General features: G+C 34.0%; 1 protein-coding gene across 9 annotated transcripts in view; it reads right to left on the reverse strand.

Moving 5' to 3' along the window:
- Positions 1-17,143, reverse strand: part of PRPF40A (pre-mRNA processing factor 40 homolog A) — a 62,201-nt gene that overhangs the window by 21,976 nt on the left and 23,082 nt on the right. For 5 of the 9 annotated variants that reach the window (XM_004032653.5, XM_019022435.4, XM_055380879.2 and 2 more), the window contains 7 exons: positions 16,900-16,980; positions 15,396-15,426; positions 13,329-13,345; positions 3,582-3,692; positions 2,013-2,133; positions 1,717-1,770; positions 118-142 (listed from right to left, as the gene is read on the reverse strand). In XM_004032653.5, the coding sequence (XP_004032701.5) occupies positions 118-142; positions 1,717-1,770; positions 2,013-2,133; positions 3,582-3,692; positions 13,329-13,345; positions 15,396-15,426; positions 16,900-16,980 (440 nt within the window). The remainder of the gene's footprint in view (positions 1-117; positions 143-1,716; positions 1,771-2,012; positions 2,134-3,581; positions 3,693-13,328; positions 13,346-15,395; positions 15,427-16,899; positions 16,981-17,143) is intronic. The other 4 variants (XM_031008531.3, XM_031008530.3, XM_055380875.2 and 1 more) reach the window with 1 other exon arrangement.

Below are 17,143 nucleotides of genomic sequence, written 5' to 3' on the forward strand. Positions count from 1 at the left end.
CATCAAAATATCAAGCCTAACATGTTAATTATTTGTATTATGAAAATTGAGAAAACACAAGGATATCATAGGAGAGACCAAATTTGTAAATAAAAATTGATGTCCAAAATTGCTTACCTGCTTTCTTCAGCTTTGATCATTGCTATTAAAGAGAGAAAAAAAGTCATCTACTAGTTTTAAAATATAATCACTGAAAACAAACTTTAAAAGAAGATAAAGTATCATACAATAGGATTTCATTTACCATCCTAAAAAATAAAAAATCACTTTTACAGAACAAATTCTTGCTCCAAAAGTCTAGTATAGCAAATAAAGAATACAACAAACTTAAATGAGAGTAATTACTAGGAAAGCTTATTCCATGCTGCTGCTTTCCCAAAGGCTGCTGTAACAACTCTATGAAAGTATCTGCATAATTCTGGATGAAAACTGTATTTTCTTCAGGGATGAGACTAGTTTGATATATTTTTAAGATACTAAATTCAAAATGGGATCAAATTTATTATAAAATTCCAGCACATATATACTAGCATTGACAAGTAGATAGATAGTTATGCACACCAACTATTTGTAGTAGGGTTATATCAGAAATGAGCTTGATGCTTCATAAATGATCAACTGGGAATCTACCTATCTACAATATTATTATTAGCCAATGCTAGTATAAGTAACTTAAATTGAGCTTTAAAGATCTGCACAATTTCATTTTTCATTCCAGTACATTTTCCTTTGGATGTAACAAAAATACCTTTTATTTAACATTACTAGGGAATGAGGTTCTCCACATTAAGTAACAATACAAGCCTAACTCTTTATAAAAATATTTTTAAAACTTATCACCCTTTAAAGAAAAACATTTCTGAAAATCTGTTTAGGATGGCTAAAAAAACATACTTACAAAGTTATCATTAATAATATAAATTAACATTTTTCTGATACAATGATGATCTATCTATCTAATGAGGTGGCACAAGGAAAAGGCAAAGGGGCTTAATATGACAGTCTTTAGGAAATTTTTATTCTCTTTTCCTGCCAGATGTCATTCCACATCACTATCTACTTTATTAGCCCCATTCTCCTACAATCTGCTGCTTCTAATTTTGTATAATTTATGACACTAGATTCTATTAGAAGTGAGTATAAAAACTAGATTTTCAATCCTTACTATCGCTATTTTAAGTCTTAGGTTTTATATTTAGTATTAAGTATTTCTAGATTTTTAAGGGTTATTCTGATTAGTTCCAATGTTGGAAAATTTTCCCTTTATAAGTGAGGCATGATACTTGGTTTACCTTAATTCTTCCATAAAGAACATATCAAGGCTATTTTGCAACACTGTGCTAAACAAAACTAGCATTAAATATATAGTCTGACAATATACTAACAAAATATAAATGGATACAGATTCAAGGTTCTCCACTATCTATTACCATGAAATGAGTTAAAACACATGTTCTATGTATACACCACTCATAGTAGGATTTGGAAATTTTGTATATGAACTCCTTGTTCAATTGAATGATAAACGATTTTTTTTCTAAAAACCAAAGTACGACTTTAAAAGCTACAAGCTCATTTATAATATAACCCTTTAATGAAAAGAATTCTTAGAGATTTTTCACTGCAGATTTATCCAATTATGGTTAGTGAATATTAGTGACATACTCTAATAAAAATGTTAAGTATGACAGAAAATGAATTATCAAAGCAGCTCACCATGCAGGTTTGATTTTGTAATAAGACTTCCAGCAACAATGGTATTCTGGTATCCTAGTTTCAGTGGAATCAAATCAAATAAAAATCTATTTAAAATCTATAGAACTGAGATCTAAAGCAACAAGAAAATAAGAGCCCAAAAAACTGTTATACGCCATTTTAAATGTTCTAATCATTAAATTAAAAAAAAAAATAAGGCCTTTGTTTGAACAATCCTATTCTGGAGGAATTGTTTCAAAGTGAATGGCATATATATGTAAAACATATACATTGAAAACTACTTTTCCCCATTTTACCTTCAAGATCCTCAAGTTCTTTAGGTTTGGCCCAGCGAGATTCTTTTGTTTGAGAATTATAATAGTAAGGCTTTCCAGAATCTGATTTGTATTCCTTCCAGGGGCATTTAGATAAGAGTTGCTAAAGAGGAAAAAACTGTTTGTTAATAATAATGTATTTAACATCACTGATCATTTGCATGGCTGTTTTCACTAGAAATTACCAATTGATACAATTCTAAAACTCGTGAGATGATGGTAATAATATAAACTATCAATTATTGAATATTCACTGAGTGATGCCATTTGAATACATTATTTAATCTTTATAACACTGCAAAATGTGTAACATAATTCTGTATCTAGGGACTGTTACTTGAAGTCAGAAAGTAACTTGTTTAAGGTAATATACTCATTAAAAAGCAGAGACAAGATTCAAAACCAGTTCTATATGAATTTCAAATCCTATTTACTGTAACCATTCACACCCCATTATAGGTCAAGATTATCATCCACATTTAACAGACTTCTCTGATACTAATATTAGTTGGAAAACCATAAAAGTTCAAAAAAAACAAAATCTAATTTAGTCATGCTTAGGTTTCAGTTTCGTAGTTTATGAACGAATTAACTTATTATGTAAGAAAACATGTAGGTATAATATACTTAAAATCGAATAAACAAAACCTGTTAGGGTAGTATGAGAAATCTATTCAAAGTGTGAATCCAAACAGAGTGTCTTGGACAAAGCATGTAATTAATATCATTGGCTATAAATCAGTACTGGAATACATGTTTTTAAAAATCGGCTGACCTCCCCTCCCAAGCACTGCTGTGCATGTTAGTACAGCAACCTGGAAAATACTTTTACCTTCTCAAATTCCTTAATTAGGAAGAGAAGAAAACAAAAAGGTATACCACCAGCTAGGATGAAACTTAAGCATAGCCTGGAGTGCCAGATCAACTCTTACTTACTTAGCACCCCAGAGTTTCTAATTAAACAACATGTGACATTGCTTAATTCAGTTTATTCCTTCAACCTTAACTTTTTCTTCAATATCTGTATATTTTGAATGGTAAAACTTACAACAAAAAACAAAATAAAAACACACTTTTTAAAAGGGCATTTCCTGCAAAGAGAAAACTTCCCACTCTAAGAGAAGGAAGTATTTGTAGGTAACTTAAATTTCATCTCCACTACCCTTAACCCTACTGGAAATTTAAGAACTCAGTAGAAGTCATTTAAAATCACCCAGTTTTGCTATCAGAAAAAAAAGCCAGCGGCAGGCAAAGAAACAGTCTTCCCCACTTCCAATTTATTCTTTAAATCACCTTTTTAAAATTGATCCCACTCTACTAGGTTTTCTAAGCAGGGGCAAAATCAGTAAATAAAATTATTCTGTTGAGTTTTATTGCTCTTCTTCCCGATTGGTGTGACTATACTAACCCTCTTTTTTTCGGAATGTCTTTACAGATCCTCTTCTGACACTTAAGCAGTACTGCTCTTTGATAATCGACTACTTATAGAATCCTAAAAAATATGCCCCAGTCTACTTGACAGTCCCTGAATTCCAGCTCTCAAACTTTTACCTCAGCAGGTGTTTTAAGATCATCTGGTTTCTCCCAGGTAGACTGTTTGGTTTCAGTGTTGTAGTAGTAAGTCCTTCCATCAGGTGATTTATGTTCAGTCCACATTGATTTCTAAAGAATAAAGATTAAAAAAGATGTAAATTATGTAACAATGCCATTGACAATATCAGTATCATTAGTTCCAAGGCAATAAATATATTAAGAAATCAATCAAAAGTAAAAACTGGGCATATTTTGACAGTTTAAGTAATCTAGAATAATTCATCAATACAAGTAGGAAGGGAACTGAAAAACAAGGTTTTTAGAGTACTTCAAAAGCAGCAAGGGTAAATTCAAGTTTCAGGATCTCTCTGAATTACAAAGATAAGACTACTCTCCTAAGAACAGTAACTTTATAGCTTACATACAAAAGACAATCTTTCAGAATACAAATCTGTGCCTAGTGGATAAAGAAAATATAGGAACTAGATGCTAATATATTTGAACTGACTATGTGATCATCTATTCATCTACTCTAGTCCAAGGAATACTTGTATCAACTTAGACAAAGTTCTAATTGATATTCCATAAAGAAAGACACAGCTGTCAAAACACAGCTTCTGGACAACAATCAGAATTTAACTGTCAACAAGATGAAATTTAACAGGGATAAAATGTGTATGTGAATGCCTCAAAACAAGATAGGTGAGATAAAATTTTACATGAATGAAACTACAGAATATAAATCCACTATTAAGGTCAACAGAACACACTAAGAACCTACTAGAAGTTGCTAATGATACTTCAGGCAACACTAGACATCCCTCAGATAAAAGTTGGTTAAAAGTTTTAAAAGGCATCATGAATGAATGATTTACTAAATGATATCAAAGGTAGTAAATCTAGTTTCAAGCACCAGATTTTCCAGATGGTGACAAATTTAACTATGCTTGAAGGGTTACAAAAATGATTTATATAATATTTCCTCAAATCTAAGACATATTATTGTACAAACCTCTTAAGAAAAAATAAAATCGCTGTCAAACGATCATATGCTTTTTTACCAGATTTTACTTCAAACTTATTGAAAATTAGTCTTACTTCCACATTAATTTTACCATATACCACTTTTATGCATACATAATGAGAAAAATAGGCAAATAAAGTACTTAAGAGATCCCTTAAATTTCCTCACACTGAGACTTTCTGTGTCAGAGTTGCTGATATCCATTATATTCCAAATATAAGCGCTTTAGCATCAAATATGTTGGTAATATATCTTCAAAAAAAATCATAAAACAAGTGAAAAATCACTGGTACTGGTTCTTAATGTCTTTCGTACCTATTTAAAAGGCTGATTTTTTATTTTTTTCTTATCAACTTTAAAGAGTAAGAGCTGACCTAGTTTTGACTTCTGTTTTGGGAATGTGACTGAACATATGTGATTCATTTCTTTACCAATTTTTTCACCATAATCATTTTATTCCTAGCTCCTAAGGGAGTGCCATTACTTTTATAATTTTCTTTGAAACCAGTGACATCCATTCTTTTGATGTGGGCACTTTTGCTGTTTACTCATGCACAACTGCTACCCTGACAACGGAGGTCACAGACACTATGGATTACAGCAGGGGTCTCCAACCCCGAGGCCATGGACTATGGAGCAGTTCCAGTCCGTGGCCTGTTGGGAACCGGGCCGCACAGCAGGAGGTGAGCAGTGGGTGAGCGAGCAAAGCTTCATCTGTATTTGCAGGCGCTCTCCATCACTCGCATTACCTCATGAGCTCTGCCTCCTGTCCTATCAGAGGTGGCATTAGTTTCTCATAGGAGTGCAAACCCTATCGTGAACTGTGCATGTGAGGCTGCATGCTCCTTACGAGAATCTAATGCCTGATGATCTGTCACTGTCTCCCAACTAGATGGTCCCATCTGCAATAAATTTCTGCATGCTGTAGCAGGATAATTAGATAATTCCAAAGCTGTGTTAAATTCTAGCACTTTAAAATGGATAAAACCACCATAATATCTCCAAAGCAAATATAAAACAGGTGCTGGAAAAATCTCCAAAGCAAATATAAAAACAGGTGGTGGAAAAATAATCTGGCTTTCTGCTATTAGCCTGCTTTAACTTCTTTTCATCAAAAGGTGGCGCAATTAGAAACACAAATGTGGAAACTTCAACTATATGGTAACACTTTATTTCACAAATTAAATGGTGTTAAGACAGATAAACAGGTTTATATTTTCCTTTTAAAAACAACTAATGATCTCAGTAGCATCTCAAAACTGCACCATCACCACCTAAACAGACTTCTACCATAAGCTGCAAAACTGTGTAGACTATGCTCAACTTTTCAAGTCACATCTGCTAAGGAGCATCAAGGAAAGAGCAAAATCAGCAAAACCACAAGGAGATAAAAGAATAAAAAAGAAAAGGACACTGTATAGTTGACCAAATGATGAGGAGGGAGAGGAGACACAAGCTAATAAAACAAATAGAAACCAACTTAATATTCTCTAACTATTTATTTGAGCCTTATAACTAATTACACTACAAAGCAGGTATAATCATTATCTTTCTACAGATAAGAAAACCAAGGTTTAGCAAGGCTGGTAACTTGCTCATAGGGACTTGGGAAATGACACTAGAACACCGAGCTGCTTTTCAAGACCACAATTATTTTATTACCAACAGTTATTATGCTAATAAAAAATTAGATATGAAACGGCAGTTCTGGGAACTGAATTAAAACAACTTTTTTTGGGGAGTAGGTAGATAAACTGGGAGTGTATCAGCAAAATAAGGGATAAAATTATCCTTACTATATCTACAATCAATATGAAAACACAGTCTAATGGAAAAATAAACATGGCCATAGACAGAATACAGTTATTATATTAGATGTTCAACTTCACTAGCCAATCAAAAAACCACACATTAATAAAAGCTTTTTGCTCATCAGATAAATGACAAAGACCATTAATATACAATGCGAAAGGTGTGTGAGAAAAAGGGTACTTTTTCTCACTCTCATGTGCTACTGTTGGGAATGAAATTAGCATAAAGGCAATTCAGCAGTTCTTACAAATATTAAAAATGCAAACATCACCGCTTGAACCTGAAATTTCACTCTGAAAACTTCCATTCATATTGTTGCAAACATGTACAAGGACGTTATTTGTAAGATTATTACGTGTAATGGTGAAAAATTACAGTTAACTCAATGTACACCCATAGGAAAACAGGTCAATTATGGTCCATTCGTATTACTGATTATCCTATTTGTAATCAGATAGAAAACGTCTAAAATGCAGTGCCAAATGATACAGTGGCAAAAATATATACAGAAAAATCGTTTGAAATGCAAAGAAAACTGGGCATAAGGAAAAAAGCATACACACGTAACTATCACAAGTAATAAGCTCTTCAGAGGCAGAAAAAGCTAGTCAACAAGACACAACAGTTTTAAAGAAATTCAATATACTCAAACTCAACCTTCTGTGTGTCATGGAGACAAACACATATACACACACATTTGTACAATGTATAAACTGAATTTATGAAAACTTAGAAAAAATGGCTAAATCCAAACACTGAATAGAAAAATCCCCTCACTACTCTAAATAAGGAAAATATTAAAAAGCCGTTCAGGCATGGTGGCTCACACCTGTAATCCCAGCACTTTGGGAGGCTGAGATGGGCAAATCATCTGAGGTCAGGAGTTCAAGACCAGCCTGGCTAACATGGTGAAACCCCGTTTTCTACTGAAAATACAACAAATTAGCTAGGCGTGGTGGCACACGCCTGTAATCCCAGCTACTCAGGAGGCTGAGGCAGGAGAATCACCTGAACCCGGGAGGCAGAGGTTGCAGTGAGCCAAGATCGCACCATTGCACTCCAGCTTGGGTAACGAGCAAAACTCTGTCTCAAAAAAAAAAAAAAGAAAAGAAAAAGCCAAATAATAAACAGAATTTAGGAAAAATACAATCACAGATACAGATTTACAACCAATCAAAACCTAGAGAAAATGATTTCCAAGCAAATCACTTAACCAAAATTGACCCCAGAAAAAGCACATCACACTTGAACATCCCAACACAGACACAACAGAAAGACACAAAACCAGATGGTTTCACAGCAGAATGTTATACAACCTTTAAAGAACACAGAATTGCAATGTTACATCATGATTTCAGATTATAGGGAAAAAAAGATGAAATGCTCTCCATTAATTAACAAGAAGCAGAAAAGATACCAAAAGAGCATCATGAATTTAAATTTAACAACATACACACTCTGACCAAGCAGAATTTACTGTAGAAGTGCAAGAGTAGTTCAATATTAGAAAATCTACAGAAGAAATTATTTCCACTATCTAATCAAATGAAAAAAAAAAACACGTGATCCCACTATTAAACTTTGTATGATCAAATCACACCCAGAAAACTAAGGTCACAAGTATTCAAAAAATAAAAAAAAAAACAAAATGCTCAAATGACATAATTTAAGAAATAAAAAACCTAAATGATTAAAAGGCAATCAGTTATCACCCTAAAGCCACTTCCGTTAAAATCACAAAAACATGCCTGGAATCACTAAAATTCTAGCAAATATACCACAGCAATAAAATGAAATTACTGGTGTAAATTTTGGAGAAGTAAAGTTCTCTTGCCTTTACTGCTATTTTTATACATATAAAATTCCAGTGAAATCTAGTTACAGTTTTAAAATACTATTTGAATTGATAAGGAAATCTGGTAATGTCATTGGTTACAAGACAAATACACAAAATAATCTGCATAGACGATAACCAGGTTAAAATAAAAATAGGAAAAATACTGTACTCACAATGTAACAATTTTTTCTTTTTTTTTTTTTGAGAAAGGGTCTCACTCTGTTGCCCAGGCAGGAGTGCAGTGGCAAGATCACAGCTCACTGCAGCCTCAAGCTTCTGGGCTCAAAAGATCCTCCCTCCTGAGCCTCCTGAGTAGCTGGGACTACAGATACACACCACTATGCTGGGCTAATTTTTTATTTTTTGTAGAGACAGGGTCTCACTTTGTTGCCCAGGCTTGTAATACATTTTTACAAAGCAAACGGAAACTTTAAAAATAGGGTACCTATTTACCTTACCTAAACAGAATTTAAAACAAAAATGATAATGGAAAAGTGGGAGACTATATACTGGTAAAAAGTAACAGATCAAAAATTATCCTAAACACATATGCATATGGCAATTTAACCTTGAAATTCAGATAGGCAACAGAAAAATACAGGGAGAAACAGATGACTTATCTTTTCTAGTTAAAGATTTTAATTCACTATCTTCTTATGTAGATCCAAGCAGATGAAAGACATGCCAAGATGCAGGAATAACAAAGTAACTTTATATAGCACACAGAATATTCTTAAAAACTAGCCCTGAACAAGAACATACATGAAGCTTTAATAAACTGTAAAGAACTTTACATCTTAGAGACTGTACTTTCTGATCATAATGCAATAAGGATAGCTCATAAAAAAAAAAGTTCCCCAAAGGTACAATCCATGAAATAATTGATAGGCTGAAATAACAGATTTAGTTTTCATTAAAGTTAGAAACTTCTGCTCTGTTAAAGATAGTCTGAAGAATGAGAAGATAAGCCACAAACTGGGAGAAAATAGTTGCAAAAGACTTAATATGATAAAAACCTGTTATCTCAAAACTCTACAATAATAAAACAATCTGATTAAAAAATAGGCAAAAGATCCAAAGAAACACTTTCCCAAAGACGTAAAGATGGCAAATAAAAAGATGCTCCACATCACATATAATTAGCCACAAATTAAAGCAAGATACATTATACACCTACTAAAATGGCAAAAGTCCAAAACACTGATATTATCAAATGTTGGTGAAGGTGTGGTATACCAGGAATTCTCATTCATTGCTGTTAGGAATTCAGAGTGGTACAGCCACTTTGGAAGACAATTTCAAGGGTTCTTAACAAAACTAAACATACTCTTACAACAGAATCCAGCAATAGTGCTCCTCGTTATTAATATCTACCCAAATTAGCTGAAAACTTACGTTCACACAGAAAACCTGCACATGGATGTTTATAGCAGCTTTACTCATAATGACCAAATCTTGGGAACAACCAAAACGTTCTTCAGTACATGAATGGATAAAGTGTGGTACATCCAGATAATGGAGTATTATTCAGTGAGAAAAAGAAATGAAGTATCAAACCATAAAAAGACAATGGAGGAAACTTAAATGCATATTACTAAGTGAAACAAGCCAATCTGAAAAGGCTACATACTGTATGATTCCAACTATATGAAATTCTTAGAAAAGCAAAACTACCGAGGCAGAAAAACAAACAAACAAACAAAAACAATGGTTGCTGGAGTAGAAGAGGAAGAAATGAATAGGCAGAGCACCAATTTTTAGAGCAATGAAACTATTCTGTGTGATACTGCAAGGGCTGATACATACATATTCATTATACATTTGTCAAAATATATAGAATGTACAATATTAACAGTAAACCCTGATATAAACTGTACTTTGGATGGTAACAATTTGTCAATGTATATTCACCAATTGTAACGTATGTACCAATCTGGTGTGACATGCTGACAGTGTGGGAGAGCAGTAAGTTATTTGTTGGGGTGGGGGCCTATAATCTGGGAACTCAACTGTCCACTTTATTTTGCTATAAACCTAAAACTGCTCTAAAAAAAGTTATCTATTTTTTAAACAAAAGTCCCATGTCTGGGAACCAAGAAAAACATACCCCTTAATAAAGAAAAAAAAGATTATTTCTGAGATGGGGTCTCCCTACTAATGTGCGGTGGTGGCGTGATCTTGGCTCACTGCAGCCTGGATCTTCCTGGGCTCAAGCAATTCTCCCACCTCAGCCTCCCAAGGAGCTGGGACTACAGGTGTGTGCCACCATGCCTGGCTAATTTTTGTATTTTTGTAGAGATGGGGTTTCACCATGTTACCCAGGCTGATCTCAAACTCCTGGGCTCAAGAAATCCTCCCACTTCTGGCTCCTAAAGTGCTAGGGTTACAGGTGTAAGCCACTGCACCTGGCCAGGAAAAGTATTAATATTGGTTTAGAAAAACACAAACAGAAATAAACAGTAGAAAAGGAAACACAGATATAAATTCCAGAATGTGAGAATTTAAGATATGACAATAAAGAGCTTTCAATTAAAGTCAGAAAAAATGGTTTGATAGCTGACACAACTGGCTATCCATCTTATAGACAGATATTCCAGATGAATCAAACACTTAATGATAAATAAAGCAATAAGAATCTTCCAAGAAAATGTAAGAATGAGGAAACCTTTGTAAAAATTTCAATAAACGCATTAGCTAAAAACGATAACCTATCTAATTACCACATTAACATACTAAAAGGTTGTGTGGCAAGATCATTAAAAGCAAAATCAATAGAACAATGACAGACTAAGAAAAATATTTGAAATTCATGATTATTAAAGGGTTAACATCAATAACATTAGAAAAAACTCTTAAAATGAAATTTACAAGAAAAAATAAAAAATAACCCAACCTAAAAACAGGAAAGGACAGGGATAGGTTAACAGAAGAGAAATCCAAATACCAAATAAAATGTTCAATCTCATTAACAGTCAAAGAAGAACTATCACTTTAAACCCATGTCCACTCACTAAAATTCAAATGAGTGATACTGGCTACTGCTGCTAGAGATTCTTGAAGAAAAAGACATGTTACTACACCATTATTAGAGATGTCTTTTACATTCTTGAAAAACAACATGACTAGTTACATACTCTCCATTCCAAATATGTTATTCCTGGAATCCTTCTTAGGTGTTAAAAAAAAAAAATTCATAATTGGTAGGGGATCCGACATGTAAACTGAATTTCCATTAATAAGTGAATGGTTTAATGTGTCTCTATGGCAAAGAATACTTTATAAAGTCATTTAAAAAATTACATCTACATTAAGGAACTTACACAGATTTTCACAATAAAGTTTTAAACAAGAAAAAGTGTATTTAACAAGTAACTTAAGCATATGTAATGTGAACCAATCATGTAAAATGTGTATATATTTGTCTATGCTTAAGTAACATGCAAAAAGATCTTCAGATAAGATATTAATGGTGGTGGTTCCCTCACGGTCAAAAAATTAAGGATGAATTTTACTTTCTTTTTAACTTATGTCTGCTTTGTTTTCCTCCCAATGAGCCTGCATTACTTAAATAAGAAAACAAACAAACAAACCATTAAGTTATCCTTTCTCAAAAATAAAAGCAGGTACTTATAGTAGAATAATACCAAATGGGCTGGGCGTAGTGGCTCATGCCTGTAATCCCAGCACTTTGGGAGGCCGAGGTGGGTGGATCACTTGAGGACAGGAGTTCAAGACCATCCTGGGCAACATGGTGAAACCCCATCTCTACAAAATACAAAAATTAGCCAGGCATGGTGGCACATGCCTGTTGTCCCAGCTACTCAAGAGGCTGAGGCAGGAGAATCGCTTGAACCTGGAAGGCGGAGGTTGCAGTAAGCCACTGCACTCCAGCCTGGGCAACAGAGTGAGACTCTGTCTCAAAAAAAACAAACAAGCAAAAAAAAAAAAAAACAAATGGATATTTTGCAACCATTCAACTTTTAAGGCAAAAGACACAAGAATGTTTTAAAAACATTTAAATAAAATTCTTAATTTAAAATTTTCTCCCCAAATGCGAAAAATAACGTATTGGCAATCAATTCCGTTAATTTTAACAGTAACATAACAGCTACCTCTCAGGAACGTTATGATTAAATGAGATTATAAACAAAACTCTTCCTTTCATTGATCTTTAAGGAATAGCAAAATAAAAAAAAAAAATCCTTGAAGCTAAAGCATGGACTAATATCAAGAAGCATAAAATAGCTATCTTTAAATATTATTCTCTCCTTTCCTAAATAAAAATCAATGCTATTCTGAATATTCCATTTTTCTTTCTAACACAGCGTTAAGAAGGTATAACAAAAGGGTTTTTTAAATTAAGGTACATAAATTTTCATTTATATATACATATATATACACATATATATGTGTGTGTGTGTGTGTGTGTGTATATATATATATATATATATAAAATTATCATCTAACATCTGTCGGGCACTGTGGCTCACGCCTGTAATCCCAGCACTTTGGGAGGCTAAGGCGGTCAGATCACTTGAGGCCAGGAGTTCAAGACCAGCCTGGCCAACATGGCAAAACCCCACCTCTACTAAAAATATAAAAATTAGTCGGGCATGCTGGCGGGTGCCTGTAGCCCAGATACTCGGGAGGCTGAGACATGAGAATCACTTGAACCCAGGAGGCGGAGACTGCGGTGAGCTAAGATCTCATCACTGCACTCCAGTCTTAGTGACAGAGCAAGACTGTGTCTCAAAAAAAAAAAAAAAAAATTATCTCCTAATGTAATGCTTAACTTGTAATTACTAGGTTAAGCACTGTGTACTTACAAGTTCTACTTCCCTTCTAACTGTGATGGGAAGAATTTAAATCCTTTTAAAAGCTGATACATGTAATTCTCATCTCTCATTAAGTCCCACCAAAACCAGATTTTAAAATAAATCAATTTTTCAATCCTTGTCATAGAAAAAGGGGGAAAACTATGGATTAATGTAAAGATTTAGCAGATAATCCTTAGAACAGAAATAAGAATAACTGTAAAGTAGGTTAAAGTATAGTAAAATTAAAATATTACAAAGGTTAAAAGAGTACTTACTGCACCAGATGCTGTACCTAAAAAATAAAAAACAGGCAAAATATTTACACCATGATAAATCATGCTCTCCTTCATAATAGCTTTAATATTTATTCATATATTCATAGTACTTACTCCTCCTCATCCTCTCTAAAGATTTTGAGACTGTCTCATATAACCTAAGTGCTTGCTATCTTTCCCACAAAATAAACATCTATAGTGCAAAACATTTTCAGAGTTTGAACTTTCAATGTACAAACTTACTTGGACTCACTTGGAGGCAGTTTGATAAGTATTCAACTTAGCCTTTTGTTTCTCTTTTCCCTACTATAATAGGTATCTATCTTTCTTATTCCTCCTTCTCTACTAAGTATATTACCAAAGGACAATAACACCTCTAACCACTGATTCTATAGCTTTAGATTCCTGGTAACTTTATCTAAATTCCAGATTTGTGCTGTAAAATACAGTAGCGAGCAGACACCAGACATCCCTTTAAATTAAAATTTAAATTAAGATTAAATAAAATTTTAAAAATTCAGTTCCTCAGCTGCACCAGCCACACTTCAAATACACAATAATTACATGTGTCTAGTGGCTACTGTATTAAGCAGTACAGATTACAGAACATTTCCATCACTGCAGAAAGTTCTATTAGATGGTACTGTCCTATACTACTACAGAAAACTCAAGGGATTTTGAAATGCACGTTAGTCACAAAACTCCTAATAATCATCTCAAACTTTAGAAACTAGTAATTTAAACATGTAAATAAAAAGATGGAGATTGTATGTAAAACAAAACAAAGTTCATATATACTGAGTACACTCAAAAGAAGCTACTATAGAAAATAACTGTAGAGCCAAAGCATATTAAAAGTAACTAAAAAAAAAAATTATGTAATTTTCCAAGATTACTGAGGGTAACAGTACCCAGCTCTAGATATCTAAATAAAAGAAAATAATTGTATTAGGTATTTCAGAACATTTTAAATAATGAAATCTGTGAAACATCTTAAAAAAATCAATTTAGTCCCATTTGAACCCACAGAAAAGCACACAGTACATTTTCAACACCTTTCAACCAATACTGTTTATAACAAAAAAAATCTTGTCATAATTGTGTGATAAAGTTTGGCATCTGGAATATCAATTTATGTGGGAAACTATGTAATCATGATACTGGAGGCATTACTATTATATATTAAAATCTCACTAGTCAAAATGGCCAGTTATTGGGAACTGATATTTACTCCAATGGCTATTAATACAAGGGCCAAGGAGATGACAGAAAAGTAACTCTGAAGTAGTCTAGAACCCCAAGGAGAGCCCAGACTAAACACCTAAAGAATGGAGCCACTACGTCATTCTAGTGTTTGCTGAGTACAAATATGAACTCAACCAGAGTTCATTTAACGTATATTCTCTGAGCACCTACTGTGTTGACAGGACTACTGTTAAGTATTGAATAGTCAGATCATCCAACTTTTCAAAATAAATTCAAACTCAAAATCTGCAGACTATAAATGTTAGCGATAATTACAAAATTGAAGAACATTGTGTGGGCCAAAGTATATCTGCAGACCAAATTGGGTCCAGAACTCCTGACCTAAAACTGTAAAAATTTCCTAAGAATTCAATTATCGCTGGGTGCGGTGGGCCACGCCTGTAATCCTAGCACTTTGGGAGACCGAGGTGGGTGGATCACGAGGTCAGGAGTTCGAGACCAGCCTGGCCAATATGGTGAAACCCTGTCTCTACTAAAAATACAAAAATTAGCCGGGCATGTGCCTGTAGTCCCAGCTACTTGGGAGGCTGAGGTAGGAGAAAAGCTTGAACCTGGGAGGCGGAGGCTGCAGTGAGCCGAGATTGCGCCACTTACTCCAGCCTGGGTGACAGAGTGAGACTCCGTCTCAAAAAACAACAACAAAAACAGAATTCAATTATCAACCCTATCCCAATTTCCTATTGCAGAAAAAAGAAAAAGGAGGTTATATAAAGTCCAAGAGATACTGCTTTTACTCCTCATAATAGGGCTGCTACTGTCCAAATGAGGTCTAACACATACCACCATACAGAGTACACGTACCTGCTGCTACATCCATACTATTTACTCCTGGCTGTAAGAAGAAAAATGAAATTAGTATTATTCATCTTTTTAAAAGTGTATTTTATATAAGTTCCTCATAAAGCACAGTGAAATCAGTACCTGCTATGTATAATCCTCAAGCCTCTGACTCAGATTCTTAGCAAAACTTTTAGTGGTCTCAGTTCCCTGAGCTTGCTATAAATTGTAAAAGAGATCAGCAACCGAGACTACGGGAGTAGTTTAAATGTTACATGGTCACCAAGTGTACACAAGGTCCTCAATCCTTTACCCACAATTCTGGAAACCAAAACCCTCTGAAAACCAACTTTTTTCAAGTATGGTACCAAAACTCACTATAGTGGCAAAACCTGCCCTACATGAACATGAAACTCCACATCTTCATTTATCCCACTTCAGAGTGAATATCCGTTTAGTTTAGCTGCAAAAATATTAACATTATTAAGTTAGACAGCATTGCCCTGGACCCCACAGGAAATGTTTACATATTATATACAATGTGTTACTTTCCAGTATTATAAAGAATTTTTGAAATATATCTGGTCTTAGGGTTTTGGGAAAGACACTGCAAACTTACCACCCCAAGGAGTATGCCACATCTGTTTATTACAACCACAACCACATAAAGAATAAAGAAGTAAAACTAACTTGAATTTCATAGTAATTTATATTGCTATACTACCCGACAGAGGTGGTAAGGCTGTTCAACAGATTTTCTAATTAATTTGCCACAGCTGAAGTCTCAGAACGTGGATTTCCAATTAAATATTGATTCCTAAATCTAGTATTAAATCACATTATACCAATTTTTAATTAGCATTCAGTGAAGTAAATGGTTACCCTTTAAAACTTAAATGTTATCAGACCAATAAAATGCTTCTGGCTCACAATGTATACTTTTCAGTATTCTGGTCTTAATACAGAATTAACCTAGTAATTAAGGATGTACATATAATCTCAATATAGGAAAAAATGTAAATGCCTGTCATTGTAGTTATAGAAACTAAATCCAGGACAAGCACAGTGGCTCATGCCTGTCATCCCTGTGGGAGGCCAAGGCAGGAGGATCATTTGAGCTCAGGAGTTTGACACCAGCTTGGGCAACACAGGGAGACCTCATCTCTACAAAAAAAATTTAAAAATTAGCTCGGCGTGGTGGCACGTGCCTGTGGTCTCAGCTACTCAGAAGGCTGAGGTTGGAGGATTACTTGAGCCCACGAGGTTGAGGCTGTAGTGAGCTGTTATCATGACACTCACTGCACTCCAGACTGGGTGACAGAGCAAGACTCTGTCTCAAAAAAACGAAGAAAAGAAAAGAAACTGAAACTGAAAGTCCACAGTAATTCTTGTATTTTATTACAGTACTACAGAGGCACTTCAACAGATAACATGATTGCCTATAAAATACATAGATATTATTCCATATATATAAAAGCGATCAATCAAAACATTACTTCACAGAAAATAGTTATTTTCACATGATTACCGGTAAGGCAGGCTGCATGGAAGCCTGAGACATATGAGACATCATCATTCCAGGCATTACTGACGACATCATTCCAGGCATCTAAAATAAAAGTAAAAAAAGGTTACCATAAGACCAAAGCACTTAATATGACTTTAAGAATCCCATAACTTAAGATTTAAAACCACTAAACACTATACCATGTGAATAGTATGCTTAGTAAGTGCTTGTTGAATGAATGAAGTACTTTATCAATAATCTATTT

The sequence above is a fragment of the Gorilla gorilla genome, chromosome 11, assembly GCF_029281585.2.
Source record: "Gorilla gorilla gorilla isolate KB3781 chromosome 11, NHGRI_mGorGor1-v2.1_pri, whole genome shotgun sequence".
Lineage (NCBI taxonomy): Eukaryota > Metazoa > Chordata > Mammalia > Primates > Hominidae > Gorilla > Gorilla gorilla.